The 25,725-nt window shown below is 40.9% G+C and overlaps 1 protein-coding gene across 1 annotated transcript in view; it reads right to left on the reverse strand.

The window, feature by feature from the left end:
* Positions 1-2,034: 2,034 nt before the first annotated feature.
* Positions 2,035-25,725, reverse strand: part of LOC104282979 (ethanolaminephosphotransferase 1-like) — a 40,201-nt gene continuing 16,510 nt past the window's right edge. The window contains exons 5-9 of the mRNA XM_009881118.1: positions 20,857-20,965; positions 9,962-10,010; positions 7,315-7,495; positions 3,263-3,445; positions 2,035-2,100 (exon numbers count right to left, since the gene is read on the reverse strand). Coding sequence (XP_009879420.1) covers positions 2,035-2,100; positions 3,263-3,445; positions 7,315-7,495; positions 9,962-10,010; positions 20,857-20,965 — 588 coding nt within the window. The remainder of the gene's footprint in view (positions 2,101-3,262; positions 3,446-7,314; positions 7,496-9,961; positions 10,011-20,856; positions 20,966-25,725) is intronic.

Below are 25,725 nucleotides of genomic sequence, written 5' to 3' on the forward strand. Positions count from 1 at the left end.
CTTCATCAAACAGTGAGGTTGCTGGGTGCATGCCTACATCAAACTCTCCGTTCCCCTTCAAACACAGGCAAGAATGCTTTTTTTAAATAAACAGCCATCACAGAGTCCCTGGGTGGTTAGGGAGCACCTCCATGGAGACCCCATGCTCCTTGGGCGTCAGGCAGGGCAGGGGCATAGCCACCCCGCCAGCAGGGAGGAAGGCTGGAAGACCCTTCTCATCGCTCCAGCTGCTGCCCTGGAGCTGGACCGCAGCGGTGCCAGAGGGTGCAGGAGACTCTCTTCCCTGCAGGGCTCTCGGCAAAATCTCCAAACCAGCATTGACAGGATGGCCTGTGTCCTCTGCCTAATTCAGGCCTCAAGCTGCTTGAACTGTGACTGCAGCGTCATGTTCATTTGAGGGGGTGGGACCTTTGGCGTGCTTGTTGGGTAAGTGGAACGCGTGTACTTTGAAACCATGAGATACTTTACGAGTTGGTGTGGTACTTCTGCTTTGTGAAGAGGGGAAGCAGATGTGCAGGCTTGTCCCCTGGTACCTACAGTAAGGGCTGCCGGGGGAAATCTGCCCTATTGATGTTGTGGTAGGTCAACTACTGTGACAGGCTCTACAAACTTAAACTGAAGCTGTTCACAATGATATGACTAAGCCGATGCACAGCTGAAAATATTAATAGGAGTTGCTGATGTAAGGGTATGTTAACTGGGGAAAAAAATGATCAGACCAGTGTTAAAGCCAGAGAAATGGTCTAAGAACTGAAAAGGGTGAACTTAAGGCTCAGCAGCTCAACAACGACGCTTCTGCCCTGCTTCTGGCAAGTGAGATGATAGTTAACTAGTTAATAAACATGCCAGTCAGTCCATCACATCCCTCTGTGCAAGAAATGTAATATAAAGCTTATCTTGGGGAGAGCGGACAGATTGTTTCATTAGTGCTTCAAGGCCACAAAGTCCCTCTGGCTAGGGCAGCGTATGAAAAGAGACGAAACTCAAATTCCTACTCCTCCCTCCAAGGCACGCAGAAAACCTACATATATTATAGATGAAGTGAGCAGTTTACATCTGCATGCAAACTTGTAATGTCTAGAAAAAGCTTTTCTTGTCTCAATTCTTTTTCTTTTTTTGGTCATTATCTAAAACCACAAGAATTTGTTTCAAGCACACAGGAAAATACTGATTTGCTTAGCATTTTGCGCTCATAGATGAGGTTTGACTAGTTTTGCACTGAAATATGACAATCTTCAAAGGTTTGTTGGCCAAATTAATTCTCAGCTGGTTACCTTTGTAGGGTATATTGCTTGTTGCTACTGAAATATCAACAATGCACTTGTCACTGCCTAGAAAATAAGTGTAAAGGCCAGTTGCTGCTGTATGGGCCCTGCGTTTCTGAGAGATACAGGTCAGCTGAGACTCATCTTAATGCTGGGGGAAAAAAAAAAATCATAGGTTTTGAAAACACTTCGCTGTGCCCATAGCTTTCTGAGCTCATTCTCTTTTCTTCACACATTCAGTTGAGGTGAGGAAAAGACTGCATGTGCGTAAGCCCTTCAGGAGGTTGCATGGAAGAAATGAGTTGTCAGAAAATAAATATGGAAAATGAAGCAGGCCCAGCTGTCTGAGGGGGAAGGATACGCAGGGAGGGTTTGCATTGCCGGGGTCCCACTGGTGGCTAGGCTGGGTGAAACCAGTACTGATTATAAACCGTCAAGGATGTCATGTAACCCAGCATGGATTTATCCAGGACTTTGGACACAGTGGTGAGGAGGAGGAAGACAAAAGCCTCAGAGAGGCTGGTAACATGGCATTAATGAAGAGAATAAATATTAGCAGCAGAACAACTCAGGAAACACTTCTCTGCTGGACAGGAATCTTCATCTGAGATGAAGCATCTTGCTGCATAGCTCATTGTCGCAGTGGTTCGGCTATCTGGGCTATTCTATTCTTTGGTTATTTAAATCAGATTAATTCCAACTATTTATCACATCAGAAGAGTTGCGAATCTCCATGTCAAGTATAACAGTCTGATCATAGGGCAGATGTTCACTCCTGGACGCGTTTCTTCAGGGAAAAGATGTAAATGTTCAAGTGCTCACTCAACTGCCTCCCCTAAAGAGAAATCACGGAGATTAGGAAACCAGTTTTGTACGTGCTTCACAATTCACCGTCTCTCTTCTCCTGCTCAGAAGGGGAAGGACGCAACCACAGTCCTCATGTACTTGGAGACCTACTAGTACATGGGCACCTACAAGTATTCAAGCAAGAGAGCTGTGGTCCTGCAGCACACTGATGGGAAGTTAAGTTGCTGTATACCACATTCACAGATGACATAAACCGTGATGGAGCTGTGCCCCCTCGGTCAACTGTGAATTTTGACCACATACTTCCATTCTGACCTCCCCTGTCTGGCCCATATTGGCGCTGGGGTAAAATCTACTACAACACCAATGTCTGCTGGCAAAAAGCCTCTTTCAAAGGCAGGAAGAAATATCCTTACATCCCAACGGTGTATCTTAAATAAAAGAATGCTGGCCAATTCCCTGTGAAACGAGATCTTAGCCATGTGAGGTGTTTTGTCTGAAAGCAAATGCCCATTAAGACACTTTCCTGAGGATTGTTTGACAATGCTCTTTAGAAAAGAGGGCATTAACTGAGATAAAATTAATTTAAGCAGTAATTCAGATGACAATAAATGACAAAACTGGTATCTAGCAGACACAAAAATGTGCTGGTAAGACTGAATGAACTGGAAAACCATTTGTGTCTCCAGCTTGAGAAATGTTAATAGAGGGCCAAGACAAGATTAGAAACTGGAACAGCTATTTTGCTTGCAGATTGAAAGCAAAGTTAATCTTATTTTACGAATTCTATTCATTTTACCTTTCTATTTTTTCAGTCAAGTAACCTCAGGAAGAAGAAAGGGAAAAGGGGTTGGAGAATTCATGCCACGTGGATTGACTGCTACATAAAACCAGTCCAAATATACTCTGATTGTGATGGGTTTAAAGCCAGTACCGCTCGGATGCATTGGAATAATTCAAGTCACTGGAGTTGCTGCATGTGCAAAAAGGCATTGCCTGCGATAAACTTTTTTTTTTTTTTTAATTTAGTAAATAAAACAATACACAGAAAAAACCTGCCATAACTAAACAGTCAGCCTCCCAGACACTGCCCCAACTAGATAGCATAGAAACCGTTCCCAGACCCCATCCTTCTCCCTGCCCCAGTGCAGCTTTCCCCTCCCATAGCCGCTTTGGAAGCACTCACTCACCACGCAGACCCCAAAATGCACGTGGGCAGCCGTGACCAGGGCGGTAAGCACGGCGAGAACCGCTTCTTCCGTCCAGCCCAGCAGCCCGGAGATGGCTGCGTAGACCACCAGCGCCAGCGGGAAGAGGAACCAGTGGAAAAGCTCCGGCCGGGTGCTGCTCATCTGGCAGATGATCACCTTGCACTGTCGGAGCAAAAGGTGCCAGGTGAGAAGCGCTGGGTCAGCCCGGGGGTCTAAGCAAAAGTACGTCCATTTTGTCGCGCAAGATGCTTTCAATGAGGGGAAAACAAGGCTGGAGTTCAAAATGAGGCTTGTTTCTGGTGAGAAGGCTGCTACAGATACACCTTTCTGCCTTATTGTCTGTAAGTCTTAAAGGACTTTATTACAAGTAATTTAGATTACACACTTCTTTTCTAGAGACGGTGTTTTGACACCCTCCACTTTATGAGCTGAAGCACATCTTCGCAAAAGGGGAGTGTGTTTGACACTTCATGCTTTCACAACGGCTTGTAAAGTTGTGATCCCAAATCAAATGTGCCACCACTTAATCACTGGGAGAGCGTACTGGTATTTTAATCACATGGTGTGACAGAAATATATTCTGGTTCATTGTATAGAAGTCAAGGAAGGTGCTGTACACCACTTTTAAATCCTGTTTTTCTTTTCTACCACTCCTTTATGTACTAAACCACCATTTTCCTGGCTCGATTATGGCAGTGGACTCCCTGGAGATGTAGCTGGGGGCCCAGGGAAAGGGATCCCACACAGAATGGCAGAAAAAATGAATATATGGTGCATTGTTTAACTGAAAGCAATTAGCTTAATTTTCCTGAGTTCTTGAAATGTAATGAGTTGAAGTTCAGATTTTTAAAACCAGTTAAGTGCACCTAAGTGTTTTACCTTGTTTATATTCCTTAAGAAATGTCTCATATACAGTATTCTCTTTATAAGAAAAGGAATTTAGGCACAGCTGAAATATTTTCTCAATTTAAGTTTCTATCAAAATTTAAATGTGGTTAAAAATAGATTTTATGTATCCTGAGAACAGTAGAAGCATGAAAACTTCATTCCCTGTGCAGTGCCTGAAATCCTATGACAGCAGCAGTAAGAGTCTGACCATAGGGAAAAAATACTGGCTTTACTGCCTGGTATGGAAGCTGAAGAATGCAAAAATAAACCATGAAAAAATAATTAACTTTCAATAATGCAAGAAGTAAGCATTTGTACCTACTGTAAATATTTTTGCTTACAATGCATTATCAGTATTGATTATGAATTTTTTGAGTAACACTAGTTTTATGAGTCCTTTGGGAATCATTCCAGAGGGTATCAGAAATTGCTAAAGCAATCTATATGCTATAATTTTTCTGGCTGAATAATTGCACCTGTCCAGAGGTTGGCTTTCACATTGTTTTAAACCATTATTATACCATGTTAAGTACGGTACTTGATTTTTCATAAAGATTGCTTATTAATGTCTGGAGCAATTCACCTCCAGTGTATCACAGGACTGCAAAATAGACTATGCTCTGCGCTCCTCCCTCAATTCTTCATTCCCCCTGGTCCTGAAGCACTGACTCACACTATAAGCAAGTCAAAAACAGCATTAGGAGATGAAAGCGCTGGAGTATGGAGAGGCAGAGTGGAAAGAAAAGGGGTTATGCCCTGTGCTTTTCCATCCCCCTCGCCCACACCTTGCAATGCAACTCTGGCCCTCCTGAATTTAAACCTCTAGCAGCTGTGGTTTGTCCCCCAGGACAGGTCCTTAGTGTCTTCTCTCTTACAATCTCCCCTGGGAAGTTCCTCATGAAGCATCTCCTGAGTCTGAGCTGCCCCTGCTCGTCAGCCGGCCACCATGTCAGACACTGCGATCCCACAACGGTGATGGATGAAGGTCCCCTCTGCCAGACCTGCACTCTCCACTCAAACACGTGCCTCTGAGGGCTTTCTAAGCGGGACCTGTGATGGTTGTGCTCCGTGGTGATTTGCACAGAACTGGGTATTTCTGAGAGTTACCCTACAAGCAAGGTAACTACCCAGAAAGCAAGGTCTGAGCCTCTTGGCAAGACGGGTGGTCAACCCATAGGCAGTCTTGTTGCTGGCTGTGGGGGCTGGGGAAAGAAGCCCTCTCTCACAGCTAAGCAGCTTTTCTTTTTTAGGCCTTAGAGGCCTTTTTTACTTAGTTTAGCCAAAAATGCTGGAAATGGCCTGTCTTTCTGCCCAGTCCCAGGAGGCCATCGCCTTCCCTACTCATTCTGTCATTGCACAGCCACGAGGCCAGGTTTGAGACCTGGCAGCTAGCCCAAGGGATCTGCTGGGCAACTAAATGTGTTGTCAAAGGCATGAGAAGTTCAAGATACTGGCAGGTAGAGAAATGTGGGCTGCAGTTTGTGGTTTACAGAACAGATAATGAAAATCCAGCATGTCAGACTATCACGGAGAAAAAAGCATTGCCCTGAGAAGCCTTACCCTGATGCTGGAGGAAAATGCGTGTGTGTAAGGCACCAGAGAAGGTGAAGGGAAATACAGGCTTGTTTTTCACTTTTAAAATGTTATAAATTCCAACTAACACCCATACATTTTTAATGCTTGCTTTTAAAATGTTAAAAATTTCAACTAATGTGCATACATTTTTAATTCATGTGGGTATCTAACTCTGCAGTAGATGTTTGGTAAAAGAACAAACAAGGCCTGAAGAATACGCATTGCACTCCATGCCTGATAAACTGCAGTCTAGAAAGAAACTTCTGGTTTGCCATACTATTTTTCTTCTGCAAGCATCCTGCCACAATTACTCTCAGTTGGTTAAGACGTATGTGCAGAACCTGCCATCTGCCAAACTCTGAAAGCAACTTTCCCCACTGGTATGAAATAATTGTATTTCTCATTTAGGAATCTATATCGTTCTCTTAAGAATAAGGGGTAGATTAGCCAATGAAAAAAGCACACAACGAAAATTATACATCTGAAAAGAACATAACTTTTGTGAAATTAAGTCCTTACAGTGGAACTGTTTGACTTGTGACCCTCAGAAACATACATTGATAGGATTCATCTAACAAACACCACAATTACGATTTCTTTTCCATTCCTGAATCCAAATTTCTAGCAGGGTTATGCTTTCTCTTTTAAAATCCTGCATTTTCCAAGATCTCTCTCATAATGCAAGGCACTTCAATACTTCCACTTTTTAAACTGGTTGGACCGTTGCTCAGTGACACAATTTTAGATGGTGTTGGAGACTATCTTCCTAGAATGACACTAGTCGCTATCTTTTAGGGTATTTTAGCATTAACTGGAGGAATGCCTCTCTACTTGGCTGCAGTTCCCCTGCCTCTCTCCTGGCAAAAAGAGAGGCAGAGGGCCTCCTCCAGAGAAGAAAGGCCTGGGTTAGTTGCAGTGCTCAGCGTTACTGTCTGGCTGCCCTTGTTATTACTTCATAGAGGTTTATGTTGCCTCACAGGCATTAAAAGGGGCAAATTCATCATAATGATGTGGTAGAGGAGAAGCTAATCTGTGGGTAGAGAGCCATCACAAGGCCCCTGCTTCTCTTTATGTCTTTTCCTAAGAAATGCTTCTTCTGAACAGGGATGGGAAAATGCGGGATCAGCTGAGATGTAGGATACAGGAATGCATGTACCACGCTAATGGGCACAACAGCAGGTGAAGGCTACAACCCTCCTACTCTTGCTGGTAAATCAATGCTTGTGTTGAGCTTTCTTTTATTTTAGACAAGTCCCCAGTCCTGCCTATGTTTTGGGGAATATCTGTTATCTTTCTAGAAGTAAGGCCTCCCCAGGGCTGTCATAAACTCCCCAGAAAAAAAAAAAAAGAAGCCTCACAAAAATGTGATGCTGTAGTAGAGTAGGTATTGTGGTACTGTAAGCGTCCAGACAAGTGCTGTGGTGTATTTCTATACACAAAAGGGTAACACAGAGGTAGAGGAGCAGTGTGATTCTGCTTTTTTAACTACAGTTTCTGTTCCCTTCTGTTTATTCACATAAAAACAGAAAGCTATCGCTAAATAATACCACCACCGCAAACATACTTACAATAACGTTTGAGAAAGCAACCCCAACCATCCATAAAAACAATCTTGGTTGCTTTGCTAATATGTTGCCTGGAGATAAAACCACCCAGACTGTAAGAAGAATGAACAGCAACAGAGGTGACACAAGAGGTAGAAGTCCTTCATACAAAGAATCATTCTTCAGTGTTTTCTTTAAATGTGCTCTGTAAATAAATACAATAATTTTATGGAGTAAGAAATTTTATTCATTCTATATCTAACTTCAAACTCCAGCCTAAACACAGCACAAGAATTCATCTTGCAACACAACTACCTGTGCAAATGTGCTAGACACCCAGACATTTTATGAGCAATTGTAAGATACCCAAGTAACATTTATTTCTGGGATAAAATTACATAGTTTTATTCACATAGCTTCTGGTCAACTTCACCAGCTCGTCATTACACACAAAGCGAGCTGCAGTAGCTCTGTTGTTGTAGTTCTCATCCAAATGCACACCATGCAGGCTTGTGGTGAATTCAAAATATATATTTTTTAGAGGATGAGACTTCTGGCATGAGGCATGAAATTACTTCAGCCAGTACAGCCCACGTTTTCAGTGGCAACACATGGTTGGCAGGCATTGCTGTTGGTTAGGTCTAGAGGTGATGCTGCTAGACAGTCCTGCACTGTTTCCAAAGCACAGCCTAACGGGGGGGCTTTTTGTGCTAATTAGAGAACAGGAAAATTAATGATGTATTGTGTTTTCTTGGATATTTTAAGCTGTCTTTTAAAGGTAGTACTATTAAAGGTAGTAAATGACTATTTTCTGTCAGCTAGGAAAAACGTAACTGTAAGATCAAGAGTTCTTGCATCTATCTTGCATCTTTCTTACTCGGGCAAAGCTCATTGACAGATTATAAAAGGAGTGGGAGGTTTAATTTACTACGTTCACTATCATTAAACCATTTCTTCATATCAATAGTTCAGAAGAGCAATTCTATGTTTGAAGTGGAATGGGAAATGTCTCTGAACATTTATTTTTATAGAAACAGCTAGACAAAAATCCAATAAATACCTTTCTCATTCAAAAAAATAATATTCTTCTGATAAAATAACAACTGAGAACAGGCAGCAGGATGAAGAAAGAGAGGAGATGATTGGAAAATTCAAATTCCTTATCACCGAATAGCTTGTGTGTGCATCCTTCAAGCAACCCTGACGGGATGTTTAGAATTACTGTGTTCTTCTGTTCAGAGGAATGATAAACCCACCGGAAGGCTTGAGAGAAACTATGTCAAATGGTGACTTGAAAAGGAAAACACTAAACAGAAGTCCTAACATGAGAGAAAAGAAAGCAAAAATATAAACATTCATCGGGGCAAATGATGCTATTGCCAGGGACTGATGTGCCCAAGATGCTGTCCTCCTTCTCCCAGTCTTCCCCCAACCAGAGTCCCTTGCACCACTGGTCCCCAGCCCTCTCCTGCTGCTGCTCCCTGCCCCAAAGCCCAGCCTTTCTACGGGTCTGCTTTTCCAGAGTACATGAATTGTAATAAGGAAATGTTCATTTCTTTGCAAGAAGTGATAGAACAAGAGGAAATAGCCTCAAGCTGCGCCAGGGAAGGTTTAGGGAGGATATTAGGAAAATTTTCTTCACTGAAAGGGTTGTCAAGCATTGGAAAAGGCTGTATGGGGAAGTGGTGGAGTCACCATCCCTGGAGGTATTTGAAAGACAGGTAGATGTAGTGCTGAGGGACATGGTTTAGTGGTGGATGTGGTAGTGTTAGGTTTACAGTTGGACTCAATGATCATAAAGGTCTTTTCCAACCTAAATTATTCATGATTCTGTGATTCCTCAGCCTTTCCTGCCCCACACTTCCTGCCCCTCCGCTCCGCTCTGCCTGCCCCAAACTCAGGGCTATTCATGCTTTTATTAACTATATTGAGTACTGTGGTATGAAAAGGGCTGTGCAGGAGCGATCAGTTATTGTCTTATAGTATCTCCAAAAGTTAAATGTTAATACTGATTTCCACTAATTGCTGAAGACAGGCAGTGACAATCCCTCCTCCAGGACACTTAGTATCTGAGAGACCTGATGTGACAGAAGAGTGAAATGAGCTAGGAAATAGTAGGGGAAGGCAGGCAGCATTTATAAAAATAGGCCATTGGAGTATAAACTAACCATGTATAAAATTCCTAGGTGGAGTAAGCCAACTCTTAGATGTAATCACAGCTTGCCACCTGCCTAGCCTGATCTGCAGACTTCATACAGAGGAGAGTTTTACAGAAGGATCTGGAAGAAATGAAGTACTTCATGGCATGCGGGATGATCAGCTACAGAATTTTACCTCGTGCAGGTAGAAGTTACAAATCACATTTGACTGCAAATAAAATGCGGTGTTTATAACTACAGAGCTTTCATTAATTTGCTATGCAGGACCAGTGTGAGACTGCCTGGAGAATGGCAAGTGAAAGGAAAAGGAGAGGAGTTGTAACCATGGAAAAGGAATCAGTCAGATTCTCAAAACTGACCAGGAAAACCTTTTACTACATTATCAGGACAGCATCTGGCTGAAAGAAGCTAGGCTACTTCAAGCATTACATTTATATCTCAAGTGAGGAAACAGTTAAATATACACAATTAAATGGGAGGTGATAGAATTTATTCAATGTTAATTAACTTACCTGTGAATGTTGTACAGTGTTTGTGGAAATGAAAGAAATAAACTGAAGCCTGGAAGAGAAAAAGATTCATATGTAATGATTTACAGTCCTGCTACACTGATGACGTCAGAGTTTTCTCATATAACAGAGCTAGTGTGCTATTTTAAAAATGACTTGATATTCCTGTACTCATTACAGGATATGAATGGAGTCTGGAGGTTTTAGGCAATAATAAAACCTTCCTTATTCTTCCAAATGTTAGCTGCTAGAAATAGTTGCTGTTACAGACTTTCTTGTGCAATGAGTGAGAAGACCAGGAAGATTTTTAAAAAGGATAATGTAGTTAGTAGGTAGGATGTGTTATTTGTCATACAGGTTCCTCTGCTGGACACAGGAAAGATCACAGCCCCGTTTTGCATGAGCTGCTCTCTGCTCATGTAGAAAAAACCCAAGTCTGACACCAAAAGCTTTGCAATGGAATATATAAAGTCAATTAACCTCAAACAGCGCTGCCCCCGTTACCAGGTAAATAACAGGTTTATAGTTCAAAATACTAAGGTCCAACTAATGATCTGCTTTGCTGATACAACAGCTGAAATGAATTCATTTTCATGCTATGGCCCTCATTTGAATGAGTGAGGGTTTTACTGTTGGGTTTTTTTTTAAATACAGCTGTGATCTTTCTGGAGCTCAGCTTTAACCCACGAAGGACAAGGAATTCGCCTTTGCTAACACTGTGTCTGTCTGCATTGCTGCTGGCATCACCAGCTGCCTGAAGACCCAGTTGTACCCCATCTAACACCCACATCCCAAATACATTGGCCCACCCAAGGGTCAAAGAAGACCTCGAGCAAGAAGTGGAAGTTCAAGGTTTAAGCAAAAAAGCAACAGTATTAGTGAGCCTAACTGGTGAAAATCCTTTTCTAATCTATGACACCCATTTGCCATGCATTTCCCTGCAGAGCTTTTTGGGGTTGGTTTGGGTTTTTCCCTGCTTTCTGTGCATCAAGGGGTTTTTTTTCCCTGGTCTGTTTGCTGCTTGCACATTGCTCTGGGTAGAATATTTCTGCTCAGCTTTTATATTATAAGGCATGAGGATTAGTTTTGATGCACTAAATTAATACATAATTCCTCTTTTGTTATGGGAAAGAAAAGTACTTTGATGTTGTAAACCTTCTGTTTTTACCTTCAAAAAAAATCTCCTTTACAAAACACGGTGTACAGTTTGTACAGAAGAGTAGCAAACTTTAATCTCATTATTAGAAATGAGGAAAAATAAGAACGAGCAGAGGAAAAAAACTTATTTCAGATGACTTTGTACTGGGACTAATATGGCATAGCAGACTCTTAAGAAATTTCAGTGTTTACCCTTCAGTTCTCATCAAAGACATACCCAAGTGTTTAGCATGCTCTGGCCAGAGTGGCAACTCAAAAGAATGAAAACTAAAAAAGCAGAAATAGCGGAGATCAGGATTGTTAGAAAACAGAAGGAAAAAGGAATGCAGTGGATAATCTATTTCTCCAGTCTTTCTGATTATCTTTTAAAGAGGAGGAAACAAAGAACTGGGAAAAAAGAATATTCAGCTTGCAAATAATTTCAGGTATTGCATTTTTACATGTTTACTCCTTGGTTTTGCTTTCTAAAACAAACAAGATAAAGGGCTCTGCTTCTTTACCGTAGCAGAAAATGTGTACCAAACAGCAGAAGGATGTCCAATTGAAGTAATAGCCCAACTATTCTGTAAATATATTTCTAAAATTCGCAAGCTTAGTGCCTTCAGAATGATCTGTGTTTAATGTGTGCTCCGGTTAGCTATGTTTTCTATTAGGCAGGGAGGGCTAGTTCAATAAAATCTTGAGTTACGTACAGCAGTTCCAACATCTGTATCACATTAGAGCAGACATGAGACAAAACATTGACTCTTGAGGTTAAATCTAAATTTCCTGCTGCAATCCTGAAGGTTGATTTGTTAGGAGAAAAGCAACCGAGAGGAACAGAAATAGAGACTAGAACTAGAAATAGAATTCAAAGAGCAATGGTTGCCAACAATTTGTTATTTTTATGAAGTGCCATTTTAGTTAGAAATAACACACTGACCACAAACAATCCCCCAGCTAGCTAAAAGCCACTTTCCGAATGGGGCAGTTACACCAGTGACTCCTCTGTATCTTTATACAGCTTTTTATACAGCTTTAGCAGAGCGAGAGCTGAGGATGCGGTAGGGAAGGCAAAGGGTGTTCCCCTCTTTCTTCTGGGATTTTCAAAATTCCATCATTTCCTACAACATGTTGCTTTCCCATCTTTTTTTAGCTAAGGAGGCCTGGATTAGGGGCTGCTTTTGGTACTCATTAAGTCTGCTTTTTAATTGGCATCAAGAATCCCTTTGTGCCCAGGAGCTAAACTGCTGCTTCCGCATTGCTGCCATTCCCTGCTGGTCCAGGGAACAAAAGGTGCAGCCTGGAAAGCAAAGCCACTGCTGCCTCTCCTCTCTGGTGCTCAGCCACACAGGCACTGCCCAAGTGATGATGATGGAGCTTTTATTTATTTATTTATTTATTTATTTATGTATGTCATAAAAGCACAGATTTTATCTTAAAATCATTAAGAAAACAAGTTTAGTGTACCAGACATTTTTAACACATTGCAGAAAATAGAACTCATCAAGTGTTTTTTAGAAGTATGACTGCTGTTCCAGTGGGTTTTAATTCCTCCTTTAATATTTTCCCCCATTTTCCAGCTCATTTGCATTCTGAGACCCAACTGTAAGAACACAGGCCAGTATTAAAGGCAGAAATACTAAAGCACAGATGGGTGGCACAGATACACACAGGGAATTCTTGTGTCACGCTAGGCTGAAGGTATCAAGCCCAAATCCTCGGATTTAGGTACAATCCTATGGTCAGTCCTCTGCCTTGCACTATCCTGACTCCCTTTTCAGAGAAATAAGCATTTGCAAAGCTCTTTATCAGGAATTATTTTGTCCATATTAAAAAACAAACAACCAAACAAAACCTAATGCATTCAAGAATTCAGGATTAAAGACATGTCAGAAATGAAGGTACACCTTCTTTTCCAAATAGATATATACACACATATATAAACACACAGATACATACACACACAGGCATACATATTTTTACATATACATGTGTGTAAAAGGGATTGAAAAGATAATTCCTATCACTTCGAGTGACAACTTTAGATTTCATTTGGTGCTTTCAAATTCAGCTCCAAAACACTAAGATGTTACTTGTGTCATATTGCTGAATGAATTTAAAAAAAAAAAAAAAAGCTAGCAAGTGATGGATACCACAGTAGATTTGTCCCCTATGTCAGTCTAGACTAACAGCGATGTATTTAGGTTTGTTTACATGAGGGCATTGTAAACTGTGCCCTAGAGACTACTGAAGACCTGCAGACAGCCAGGTTATGTTTCTGTGACACACTGCAGTTACTTATTGTGGCTGCTGTACCTGAGTTAATTTAGGCATTTCTGCAAAATGCAGACTTGCTTGTTGTAGAGAAAGAGAGGTTACAGCCAGAAACGAACTGCTGATGCTACTGTCAGTTCTGGAAAATGCTATTTCAGTAACCAACAGAAGAGCCCCACACTGGTGTGCAGACAGAGTGAAAAAGCCTATCGCAGGTAGCCAGTTTCCTCTATACACCAAACTTCACAGACTGTAAACACCGCTAAATAAAGAAGCAACTCCAGGTAGGTAGCTAAGACACCTAAACCACTATTTTTTAATGAATTATACTGCTTCAGAGGAAGAACAATGTTTATCTTGGCTGTTTAACTTCTCCCCACCTTTGCTATCATAAATCACATTTGTTGGTAAGTTCCCAACAAGTGCACTGTCCTAAGAAAAGCATTGAAATATTACTTGTTAAGAATAAACTCTTCCTGACAGTTAAAAGTTTAAAAATAAGACAGTGCAATACTGCAATACTGAAAGGGATTCAGTTTTAGGTGAATGCTGCACTGGAAACTGTAAGAATATGATCAGGAGAGTATCCTTCCATCTCCCCATGCTTCCCCCCAAACAAGACTCCCCGGGAGCAGTGAAACATCCTCCCACTTGGGAGGCAGTGAGGGAGGTCTGTGCAGACCTTCTCCTGGGCATATGGCAGAAGACGAGCTCTGTAAAAATCAACTCTCTAACAGTAGGCAGTTGTAGTTGCATTTCAGCCTACAAACAAAATATGATCACCCTCCTCTCATTCTTCAATTGCCCACACCGCCACATGGCCTTCTTCAGTGTACTGCTTGGCCTTTTTAGCTCTAGCTTAATAATTCATCATAGTCAATGCTTGCTTTAAAGAAATGGGATGTCAAATACATCATTTACCTTTCTTTGCCACTAGGCGAGAAAACTAGGATTAAAAATATTTAGGCCTCAATATTAGCTTGAAAAAATCTTTAAATACTTTCTCCATGTTGGTTTTTTTTTTTCAAATTTATTCCACATTTAGAGCAGCTAGATACATGAAAATATCTTAATGCAGTGAATGTTTAGCACACCGATCAATGCCTGAAAGCAGGCTTCATCTAAAGGAGAACATGCAGAAGCACTTGTAACTGGAACAGCAGCTTTTTATGGAAGAGTGTGATTTTCTCAGGCATGCCTTGAGAAGACAACTCTTTTAATTGGTTGCGCAAACAGATAATTGCCTACTGAGATGTCCACTAACTATAAATTATGTTTTATTATTACATAAAATGGCAAATTTAGGACCACTTAGTAATGAAAAAAACTTTAGAAAATTAGTATATAATTTTCAGACTTAGTCGAGCCTGTAAAGTCTGAATACATTAAGCAATTTAAGGATGGATGAAAAATACACCCAAACAGATCTACACAGTATGAAACAGGGATTAAGAGCACAATGTAAACATGAGCACTGTCTTCACACACAAAGTTGATGTATGTTTTGGGTGTTCAGCATCTAAGATACTTCTTGAGTACAAAGATGGTAAAGGGATGCATTTATCAGGCTTGTTGATTTTACAGCTTATTTTCAGTGTCTAAGGAAGTACACACTGCATTTATCTCTCTTGAACTGAGCTGTAAGCTAACAATCAGCATTTGGCGGGATTTATTGTAGACTGGGAAATTAGTTTATGGATGTAGATGCTTCTTTCATGTAGTCCTGTTCACACAGCATGTCCTCATCATTCTCTTTTTCTGGGCACGCAAGAATCGAGCACCAGAGAAAAGGTGCCTTTATTTGACTAGCCCAGGCTGGCTCCCAGAAGGACCCTGCCAGGTGAGCTCCCTTGTTCAACTATCTTCTGGGGCTCCCACTACCCATGAAATGACTCCTCACTGCTAACACCACCGAACCCACTCCCACTTGTAATTAGCATCCCATGACACTGCTCTGCCTCTGGCCTTCAGTGCTCTGGTTTTCTGGGTTATTGTTCTGACTGGTTCAGATGAGTTACTCCAAACATGAACTCATCTGCCTCTTATATATATATCTAGTGACAGGTGAGTATTTCACACCCTTTACTTCAACGAAGTCTCGTACAATCTGTCACAACATTGCTCTAATAAATGTTCAATGGGTGACAGACACGTAGAAGCCAACTCACGTTACCCACCCTTTTCAAACAAAGCTAGTCAAGGCCTGTCGGAGTGATAACATTTTGAAAACACATCACTTAACATTTCATCATTCCACTGCCCATCAGCAAGGCAGAACCATCAGCCACTTTGCAATGGGAACTGTAGGAAAGCACCACAGAATTACTTATGAGGCAGAAACAATTTATAAGTAATATATGAAAAATTCCTTCCACTGTCAGAAATGTACTTGAGTTGACTTTGTGATCGCTGTGCTGCTTTGCTTTGCTTTAAAAAGACCCTGTGATCTTGCTACGGAGGCTTACAGGATCACAAGTTTTCCAAGACCAGTATGAGAGAGCAGGCTGCTCGTGCAGCAGCAGCTCCCTGGAGCAGAGGTTGAGGACCACGTTCAGATTGCTCCAGCCAAAAGAAATCTGCCCACCTGCTGTGGTGCAGATATGCCAAATGGATTTATAGGAGATAAATGTCCTGCTAAGGATTAGCTTTAAGGACTTCCAGAGATACTCAGACATCAAATTATGGGTACGTTTCTACTTTAACACTGATAGGGACAAAAAAAAATATCCATTCTTAACCAAAGAAATGTGAGTGTCAGACCATGGCTGTTTCGCCTTCTAAACATTTTGTGGCAGTGAAAAAAGGGCAGACTGTTGTATAATTATGTGCTGCATGGACTTCTTTGTCCTCCTTTGATACATAGGATACAGGACACAGTTTAAGGACAAGGTGCTGTTTTACATGTTTAACTGTTCTTTCCCACTATGACAGAATTAAAATACTTGGTGTGTTTCAAAAGTTGCGGCTTGGTCTCATAATTAGATTTTTGCTGCTGTTATGTTTTCATTTATGTATTTATTCCCTCTTTTATATACTTTAGTAGCTCAGAGAAGGAGTGAACCTTAAGGAACACACACTCTACAAAAGTCAGCACAATCCAATCCAATCCAATACACATCATAGGAAAAAATTCTGAATGCTTTGGCCCCATCTCAAAAAGAAAGTCCGAGTTTCAGATCTCTGACAGATGTTAGTACTCCATTCACATTTCATGTTCAAACCTGTACTTTGAAAATTTGTCTCAGCTTTGACACGGGTTTCAGTAGCCAGATCTGGGCACTCTTCGCCAGATACAATGGACTCCAGTGTGCCACCATGTCTGGATTACAGAACTGTCTGCCCCATGTGCCATACACTGATGAAGTACAACATATCCCCTCCATGCTTTAGAGGTCATTTAACCACAAAGCCTGTTCTTGGGGTTGCAATTAATACTGAGGAGGAGGAGGAACAGGAATCTTTCTGTGCATCCAGAAATCATTTTTTCAACCTGGCTTCCTAAAGAATGAAGCTGATGTGATAACGCTTTGCTTGTTTCTGTGCATCACACCGTAACTTCTGAGCCCTCTGGTCAATTCTGAACAAATAGATTGAAAGACATTTCCTGTATGTTGCATGGAAATGAACAGTCACATAGAGGAAAACAGACATATAAATGTCTCCAGTGAAGAGAGGGTTGCAGCCTGAACTCAAATTTTATTAGACATTACAAAATCCACCTCAGAAAGAGCAAGTATGAATGTCCCAAGAATGGGAAATGCTTCATTCAGAACAGTCACATATTACAGGTCATTTAATTGCAATGTGAGACAGAAACCATCATCAATTAGTAATGCTGCTGAATTACTGATGTTTACCTGTCAGTGAAAATCTTCTTATGAAGTCTACAGCATCATTTGTGGTACTAGACTTTATGTGGGGAACTGACAGTTTTAAAATGCTTATTGTAAATATTTTATATTGTTCTCAACCTGATAGCACAGTGACAGGGAACGCTAGACATTCAGGATACCCTAGAGGGGTGAAAATAAATGATAGCTCTCAGCCCAGTGCTGCCCTTTGAAGGGACTCTAGTTAGCCAGATAAAGCTATGGGACAATTGTGGTTAAATCCCAAGAGAGCTTTGGGACTGTCATTCACAGGAGCCTTGCTGAGAGCAGAAGTAATTAGTTTCAGCTGAGCACACAGGCACATAATTTTAGAAAGGTCTGGCTACTTTTACACCAGGAGAGAAAAGTCATTTCTGCCTAGAAGCCAGGGCAAGACACTCTGGAAATTGGAGAATGGACACCTTCTTTTGGTTAGTGTTCAGCTAGGTGTGTGTTTTAGAGCTGCAGGATGGAATCGCATTCACTGCCTGTGAAAATTGTGGGGGTTTGTTTGCTGGCTGGCTGAAAAAAACCCATAAAATAGCATGCAAAAGTGTCTCTGCTTCACAGGGGAGTCCTCCGAGGTCACTGCTCAGCAGCCCAAGACTTGGCCTGCCTACAGGTGTTCACAGTGTGCTAGACAGTTCCCAGGGACATATGTAAAGCTCTCTCTTTGGAGGTTTTCCTGAAACATCTAATCTAAACACTGGTATTGATGTACTTTTATGTATATCTTTGTGTGTTCTGGCACCTGATAAAAATTCCATTATTTTCAGTGAGTGAATGTCACCTGGTGATACCACAGCTTCCTATGAGGAGGTGCTTTTGCAGAGTTCATCCTTAGGTTATACATGGGCTTTTTTTTTTTCCCCCCAGAAACTGCAGGAAAGACATCTGAAAAACTCCACTCTTCTGCATCTCGTTTGGATTTCTTCCCGCTACAGAAGGTACTAGCGAAAGCCCAGCTGTTCTCAGAGAAGTGACGGCTCAGCAGCTGAACTCCCGTTGTGTACAGAACAGTAAGAGCACAAAACGACATGCAAAACCTCTGCCAAGTACTGATGGAGCAGCTACAGGTTCATTCTTAGAAAGACCACTAGTGACTACTAAATGCCATCAGATGGTTAAGGACAGCCAGTTACAGTTTAATGGCTCCTCTGAGGGTCCTGGGAAACTAACTTGTAAAAAGAATCAGAGGCCCACTACATCCCTTTGTTTTTTAACTAGCCACAAAGGCATTTAACTGAGCATGCCAGAGAGTGGGCTCTCTGATACAAATGGATCTGCTTGAGCAAGACACACTTGCTGCAGCCTCTCTAAGGGAGGGAATAATTTGATCTTCCTGGCTGCTCAGCCCTTGGCGTAGGTTAGACCGATGCTTTTTCTGCAGTCACAGTGGGGTCCTGCAATTTACTGCAAGCTTCTGAAAACTTTATACATCCATATTCAGTGCACGCAGGTTATCCAATGATAACCACCTCAATCACTATTGCTGAGCTGAGATTCAAACCTGTGGTGAAACGGCAGTGCTTTCTGAATCAGCATGATCCTCAGCGGAAGGATTCTGGTTTTTTTTAATATTTAAGTTTGGTGTCTGGTTTTAAGACATTTACTAAGGACTGTGACAACTTTGTAACATAGAGTCAACCAAGATCATTTCTTGAATATTTTAAACCCATATTTAACTATAATTAAGCTGCAAAAGTTGCCCTATTAATGGCATTGTGGATAGTGTGGAAGAGACAATGTTTTAAAGAAATCTTTCGGCTCTTACTTATGCCTACTCTGCTTGCGACAATGATGGAAGAAATACTCAATTCTCTGCTCACAGATCCATTCATGCAAGTGTACCACATGAGGCAGAAGCAGTACTTCTTTCTAATGCTAATGGAATAGTCCATCAAACCTTGCTTTGCAGCTGTTTGTGGTAGAGTATGAAAAAGGATACTCGCTTCTGCAGATTTGATGACATGGACATGCTTCCCTACCACAAACCTGCCCAACGTGTTGAACAGTTTGAATTAAACCTTCATCCATGGCTTCCCAAGCACAAGTGAAGCCATCAGTGCACTCACTGAATGGGCTGTCACGTGCCTTAATGACAGGAACGAAAGCAGCGAGGGGGGTAGCACAGAAGGAGTGTGTTCAATGGACCAGCCCATGCTGGTACTTAAAGCCAACGCAGGCCTAACCTGTCACATCTGGGTGAGCCAGCATCCATCTCTCCTGGACATGCGGTGCTCCTTCCAGTGCACAAGTCACTCCCTATCCCTCAATGCCCTGCCAGCCACCAGAGGGCATGGTATAGCACCTCTGTCACGCTGAATAACTCAGCGACTACTGAAAATGCAACCATTTTTTTTCATCTTCCTTTCTTTCTTTTCCTCAGAATGCCTAAAATGCGTCTGCTAAAAAAAAAACAAAACACACACACACACACAAAAAAAAAAAAAAAAAAAAAAAAACCCCAAACTGTACAACCTTGGTCACATGCAGTCAATTTTATGCTCTGGGTAAAGCACAAAGGACTATCAAAACCATGTCCTTGTACACGCCGCTAATAGAAAGCACAGCCCGGATGCAGGGTCCTTTCCAATGTGGGACTTCTGGGAAGCAGCACTGAGGCTGGAGGTGGTACCTGCTGAAGACCTCCCCATGGGAAAGGGTGGTGAGAGCACATGTCAATGCAGTGGATTCAAAAGTTCGTCGTCCCCCCCCCAAATGCTCAGATAGCTCCTAGTCAGAGTCAACGTTGGGTGAGCACCTATATCCAAGCTCTCCACTTGGCTCAAGGACTGAAGACGTTACTTGGGATGCAAGACCGCCTGAGTCAAACACTTCTTTTGGTGCCCTCTTTTCATTACTTGTATGCTTATAAAAAAATCCCTATAATTTATATGCTGATTTCTTCACCTTCCAAGCAACACATCAAAAGACGTTTCACATAAGCATATTTTTAGCTAAGATTACCATGTTTTTAACTCAGTGAAATATAACTGCTCTTGTTCTCAGTCTAGCTGTAGCAGCTGAAAAATGTTTGATGCTTATTTCAAACTACACTAACAGTATCAAAGAGTGAGCAAATAGACTATTCCTATGTACGAAGAATGCATCACTTCTGTTTGGAAAATAATTCTAAAGAGGAGCTTAGAAACCACCTGGCTCTTTTTCAGATTTACAGTCGTACCTCCGAAGATTATTTAAATAACGCCTTTATTCCTTCTATCCATAATGTTTTGGAGCATAGTGTGCTGCAGGCCAAAACATTAAAGTTACAATATATGTAAATGTGAGCAACATTTTACCTGAGTGATACGAGGAGTTCCTCAGACTTTGAGGGCCAGCCAGCCAGCACACAGCACTGATAACGAATGCTGATAACGAACACTTTCTGTATTATTTGTGTGCAACAGACAGTAATTCAGTGAGGAAAAGTGTTTCCAAAATTATCTACTTTTTTAAAGTTTTCCAGCATTAGCCCTCATCAGCTCTATCCATGTGGGTTCTAGACTAGACAACACTTAGAAAAGGAAAAAAAAATGAAGGAAATATAAGAAATACCTAATCAAAATAATTTAAAAAGCAGTACAGTTTTGCATGGATCTGGACACTTACCTATCAGCAAGATTACTAATGCGTCTGTAATGTAATAACCAAACAGGAAAGGCTTCTGCCAGACTTCCACACCAACAGCACCAGTGAGCAGATATGCTGCTATTAATACCTATATAAAAAGGATAATGTATTTTTAATCCTTTACTTCTAAAAACACAGAATTTCACTTACCATCTTAATACAAATAAAAGAGTAAACAAAATCTGTTATTTTCCTCCTGTCTCCACTTTACAGGACCTTATGCTGCCATCCCCAAACAATTATTATGAAGCAGTGAAGCAGCTTTCAGGGTCATCAACAAAATTATTTATAATGCCTGAAATAAGGTAAGCAAGCAACTTCCCTGCTAACGTGTGCATCTGTTTGCCTGTGGTATTACTGACTTACCTTTTCAAAACACCTATGTTCTAAATCTCTTCTTAAAGCCAGGTGTCCCCACTGCACAAACACTTTCTTGTATTTGTATACAGACTTCAGAACTAGCAATGTGGTTATTTTTTGCAGCTCAGCCCCCTGAACCGATCATATCAGAATAACTGAGTGGGGAAAAAAATCTAAGCTCACCTGAAATAATAAAAAAAAAAATCAATCGAACGTGAAAAAATAAAAAGAAGGGGAGGGAGCTGAAGTCTTCCCTGATTTTTAATTTGTTTGACAGATAACATCATTACAGGACACAAAAAGAAACAAGTAGTCAAACTTCATTAAGAGTGAAAGAACTCAACACTCGTGAGTCACTTGCTGAAGTGCCACCACTGTCAGTAGTGATGCAAATGTCATTTCTACTGTCTTGTCAGAGTTAAATTTGTGACCCAGCTGAGGTCAGAAATCTTAATGCAATCAAAACCCTATAGCTCCTATAGCTATAACCTTCACACCCATCGTATTGCTTGCAGCAGCACTGCCTACTGACAGTTTATGGCACCAATTGTTGAAGTTTTACCATTTTTGGTGTGTAACGTGCAAGTCCAGTACTGAACATGATGCAGCAGTTCCCAAGCCCTTGCACCCTTGATCCCACCTCCTCAAGGGACCCCCTTCTCCTCTGAAACCTGGTTCCTGGCTTAGCACAAGCCACCTGCCCCCTGCACCCCTTCTGCTGCTGGCACCCACCTAGTGGGGCTGCTGCCCCACTCTTTCTCTCGGGTAGTTTGTTCTCAGCTGTTTAGTTTTGCTACAGGACTCATAAGGAGCTGTGTGTTCCATTTTACATGTCTCAACCTCCTGAACTATTCTAGACTTGAATTAACAATGACTAAACAAATGCTTGCTTCACCTCTGAGTTATTAACTATGTTAATTATAATGCCATTCTGAAGACTGTATATTCATATATCTATTTCAGGTAACATTCAGTAACTTTTTTTTTCCCCATTCAATACAGCTTCACATGCTGCGATGACAAATAATTTACAGTTTTACCCACATGATAGATCTTACTATTTTTTGTTTAGGTTTTTAAAATACTCATTTTTCACTATATTTGGGTTTTTCTTAATTTTTAACTTCAACAAACACATTTCCAGTCTTCTAAATTAAATTAATTGCTTTAAAGGTACACTGAAGATCTTTTTCCTAGATACCAGACTGGCTGCTTAAGATGACAGGTTAGTAGCAGAACACTGATGTCCATTAGACTCCCTATTACACTTAAATATCACTATATTTGACTTCACTTAATTCTCTGTATCCAAATTAAAGATTCTTGCCCTATCAGTACATAATTTTTAAAGAGCTTTGCTTGAATGGGGCATTGCAGAACTGGATGGTTGAACTGCCTCTAAGATCAGGCAGCACAACAGATTTGCAATGGAGAAGAGCAGGCACTAGTATGAGAGTTACACCTTGGCCCATTGAAGACAGTGAGTCAAATTTTCATCTAAATGAAGGACAGGTATAATGGGTTTTACAACTGACTACAACAGAGCTAATGTTTGGCTTTCTGAAGAAATTGCATTATGTTATCCATAAGACATGATTGATGGACTCCTGGCCCCATCAAAGTCGATGGCAAAACTCCAACTGGCTTTGAGGGAGCGTGAATTTACCCTCGCACGTTGGATTCTGAACAGGCTTTTTTGTCATGGGATAAAAGAGGAACTTCAGTATTATCCATTAATAGAGTCAGTACTTTTGGCAGTGCAGCATGAGTACGTATCACTGTCAGATGTTAGCACATCTCTAGGAACAGGAGCGTGGGTGCAACGGGCTCCCTCGAGGGAATCCCCTGCCCTGGGATTCAGTGATGCAGCACTCACAGGCTGAGATTGTCTGTCATTTAACAGATGTTTTGTTTGCAAAACACTCTTTGGCTTCAAATTTTTGGTGCATTGTTTTTTAAGGACTCGCAACTGAGATCCTGGTATCACTGAAATCAGTAAGAATAACCTCTTTTGACTACACTGAGGCAGTCTCAAGGACCTCCTTTAGAAATCTGGAAGGACGAGAAAATGTCTGTGTCTCTTAAGCTAAGCTATATTAGAAGAAAATTGAAGATTGTCAAAATTATTAGACAAAAGCTAAGTAGGTCAATCAGCTGTATAAACTTGCAACTGTTTTCAAAGGCACTGCTGGTAAAAAAATAATAATTAAAAGGTACAGCAGGGTTCCTTACTGGAATCGAATAATTCTACTTAAGAAAAGACAGCCAGGTTTTTTATTCATGTCTCTGGCATTGACTGGCTTTAGTACTTTTCAGATATAAATCTAGTCCTTAGCAAGTAAAAATAATTACAACCTTCTGTAAAATGAGAAGTCCAAATTAAATAACACAAGTAAGGATTGTATAGCAAGTTATTGTCAGATGTCTACAATCTTGGATTCCAACTCACTGCAGCATCTGACCAGGAAAACTTTTGGCTTGCCAAGGCCTTATCTATGAGGATTCAATAGTACCCAATGCAGAAAAGAGTCTGACATGGTGTTAATTTGTAGGCAGCCTATTGATATGGCAGCCTTTGATACGGCAACCTATGGCTGAACAGCAGGACAGATGGCTTTTAAGCAGTGGCTCCCTATATTGTCACAGCTTTGTAAATCACAACAGTCACCTTTCTCCCCCTGTAAAATCATGATATTACTTCTTTAACGTGGCATTGGGACAATTCTATGTAGCCATAACGCAGTATATCTCCTCAAAATCTCCTAGCTTTTAGCCTTTTAATTATTCTCTAAAATATTTGATTTTTTAAAATTACCATCTCTTTCATGTCTTTCCACTACTGCAGGTGTAAGTTTTGTGACTAAAATGTTCTAGACTATGTGTGTATGTACATACATTTTTTTTCTCTCTAATGATTTACCATTTTTGTTTTACAAACAGGCACATTGAGTATGCTGTATGATGTACTACACAGGTTCTCATCTTTTTTTTAACTATACCGGCTCTGTTTTTAAATTCTTTATGATTCTACAAAACCACCATTTATTTTACTGTAATATTCAATTTCACTAGCATATTCCAATAGCATTAATTGTTAATGTGTTGAAATACTTTCCATTAACACAATGCTCAAACTGAACATCTAGAGAGCAAAGTAATTTAAAATGCAAGGTCACTTTTTTCCTCTGAAAATAAATCTGACACTTGCCTAAAAAATTAAAAACTGACCATGTCCTACAAGTCATTTCAATAGGAGTTAGCTTTAGTGTGATGTGGAATTCTTCTTTTTCAATTTTTTTCTCAGTATTTTTTTTTCTATAATTAGTTAAAGGTGGCAAATTTAGCCTATAAAAATAGTTTTTCACATGTCTTAAAAAGGTCATTTTGCATTTAGACACACAGTATGTGATACGCAAACAGCTAAAGGCACATGGAAGATTAATTAACCAAGAAAGTTTTGAGTAGAATCATAATCAAGTGGTTAAGAATGAAGCAATCTGCTTCAGAACGAGCCTGTGCACCGCAGGTTCTTCTGTTTAAATTTGACATGGATACATGATGGGGTTTTCCTCAGACAACCGAGTACTGAGTTTGGTTTCCAGCTGTGTTGGGAGGCAGCTGGAAGCAGACACCATGGCCTGGCCAGCACTGCTTCCACACCCCTATCCCTTCCTTTACTTCAACAATTCCAGTGCGCTCCTGCCTTTGGAACTAAACAATAAGCAATATTATTTCTTCACAAGACAGGCTATGCTTTCCACAGGCATCTCAAATTTTCTTAGAAAAACTCTGAAAGTTAATATCTTTTTAACTAAAATAAAAAAGATTCTGAATCCTGGTAACATCACCAAAGAATGACACGTTTGCATCTTCATTTTTCTTTTTAACACACACTTTTTTTTTTTGCCCCTCAGGAGAGACAGAAGTTTTTTAAAGATGTAATGTGCACTTGCATTGCTTGGGATTTCTCTGCTGGTTCCTGAAACACCGGCTGCCACAGTACTTCCCAGGAAAAGGTCATATGAAACATCTTTCAGCATGAGTTTTGTAAACTGATTGTCAAAAGAAAAACTAGTATATGGCATCCAAAAAAAACCCTTTCCCAGTTTTGACCGAAAGGAAGGAGAAAAGTAAGTTCTACAATGTTTCAGTTGCTACTTGTATCGTACACTTCATTTATTCTGAGTTTCAAGGCAGGCAGAGTATTCTTGAGCGCTGAGGTGGGACCCTCCAAAGCCATCGGGCACGACCAGCTGGAAAAGCATCTCGAACCGAAAACCTGGGGCTTACAGTCCAAGCATCCATGCCTTCATCCATGACTGCATATAGGATTTCTGGTCATCCTCTCCTTACAGGGCTAGGGCAGGGCCAGAGAGAGCTGCCTGTTGCCTTTCATATTTGCTGTTTGTGATTTTGTGCTTTTTTGGAGCTTGCCCTCTTGTCTGGGGAGAGCGGGAGGAAGGAGCGTGGAATCATCTGGGTCTCTCT

The sequence above is a fragment of the Charadrius vociferus genome, unplaced genomic scaffold, assembly GCF_000708025.1.
Source record: "Charadrius vociferus isolate BGI_N301 unplaced genomic scaffold, ASM70802v2 scaffold23, whole genome shotgun sequence".
In the NCBI taxonomy this organism is placed as follows: domain Eukaryota; kingdom Metazoa; phylum Chordata; class Aves; order Charadriiformes; family Charadriidae; genus Charadrius; species Charadrius vociferus.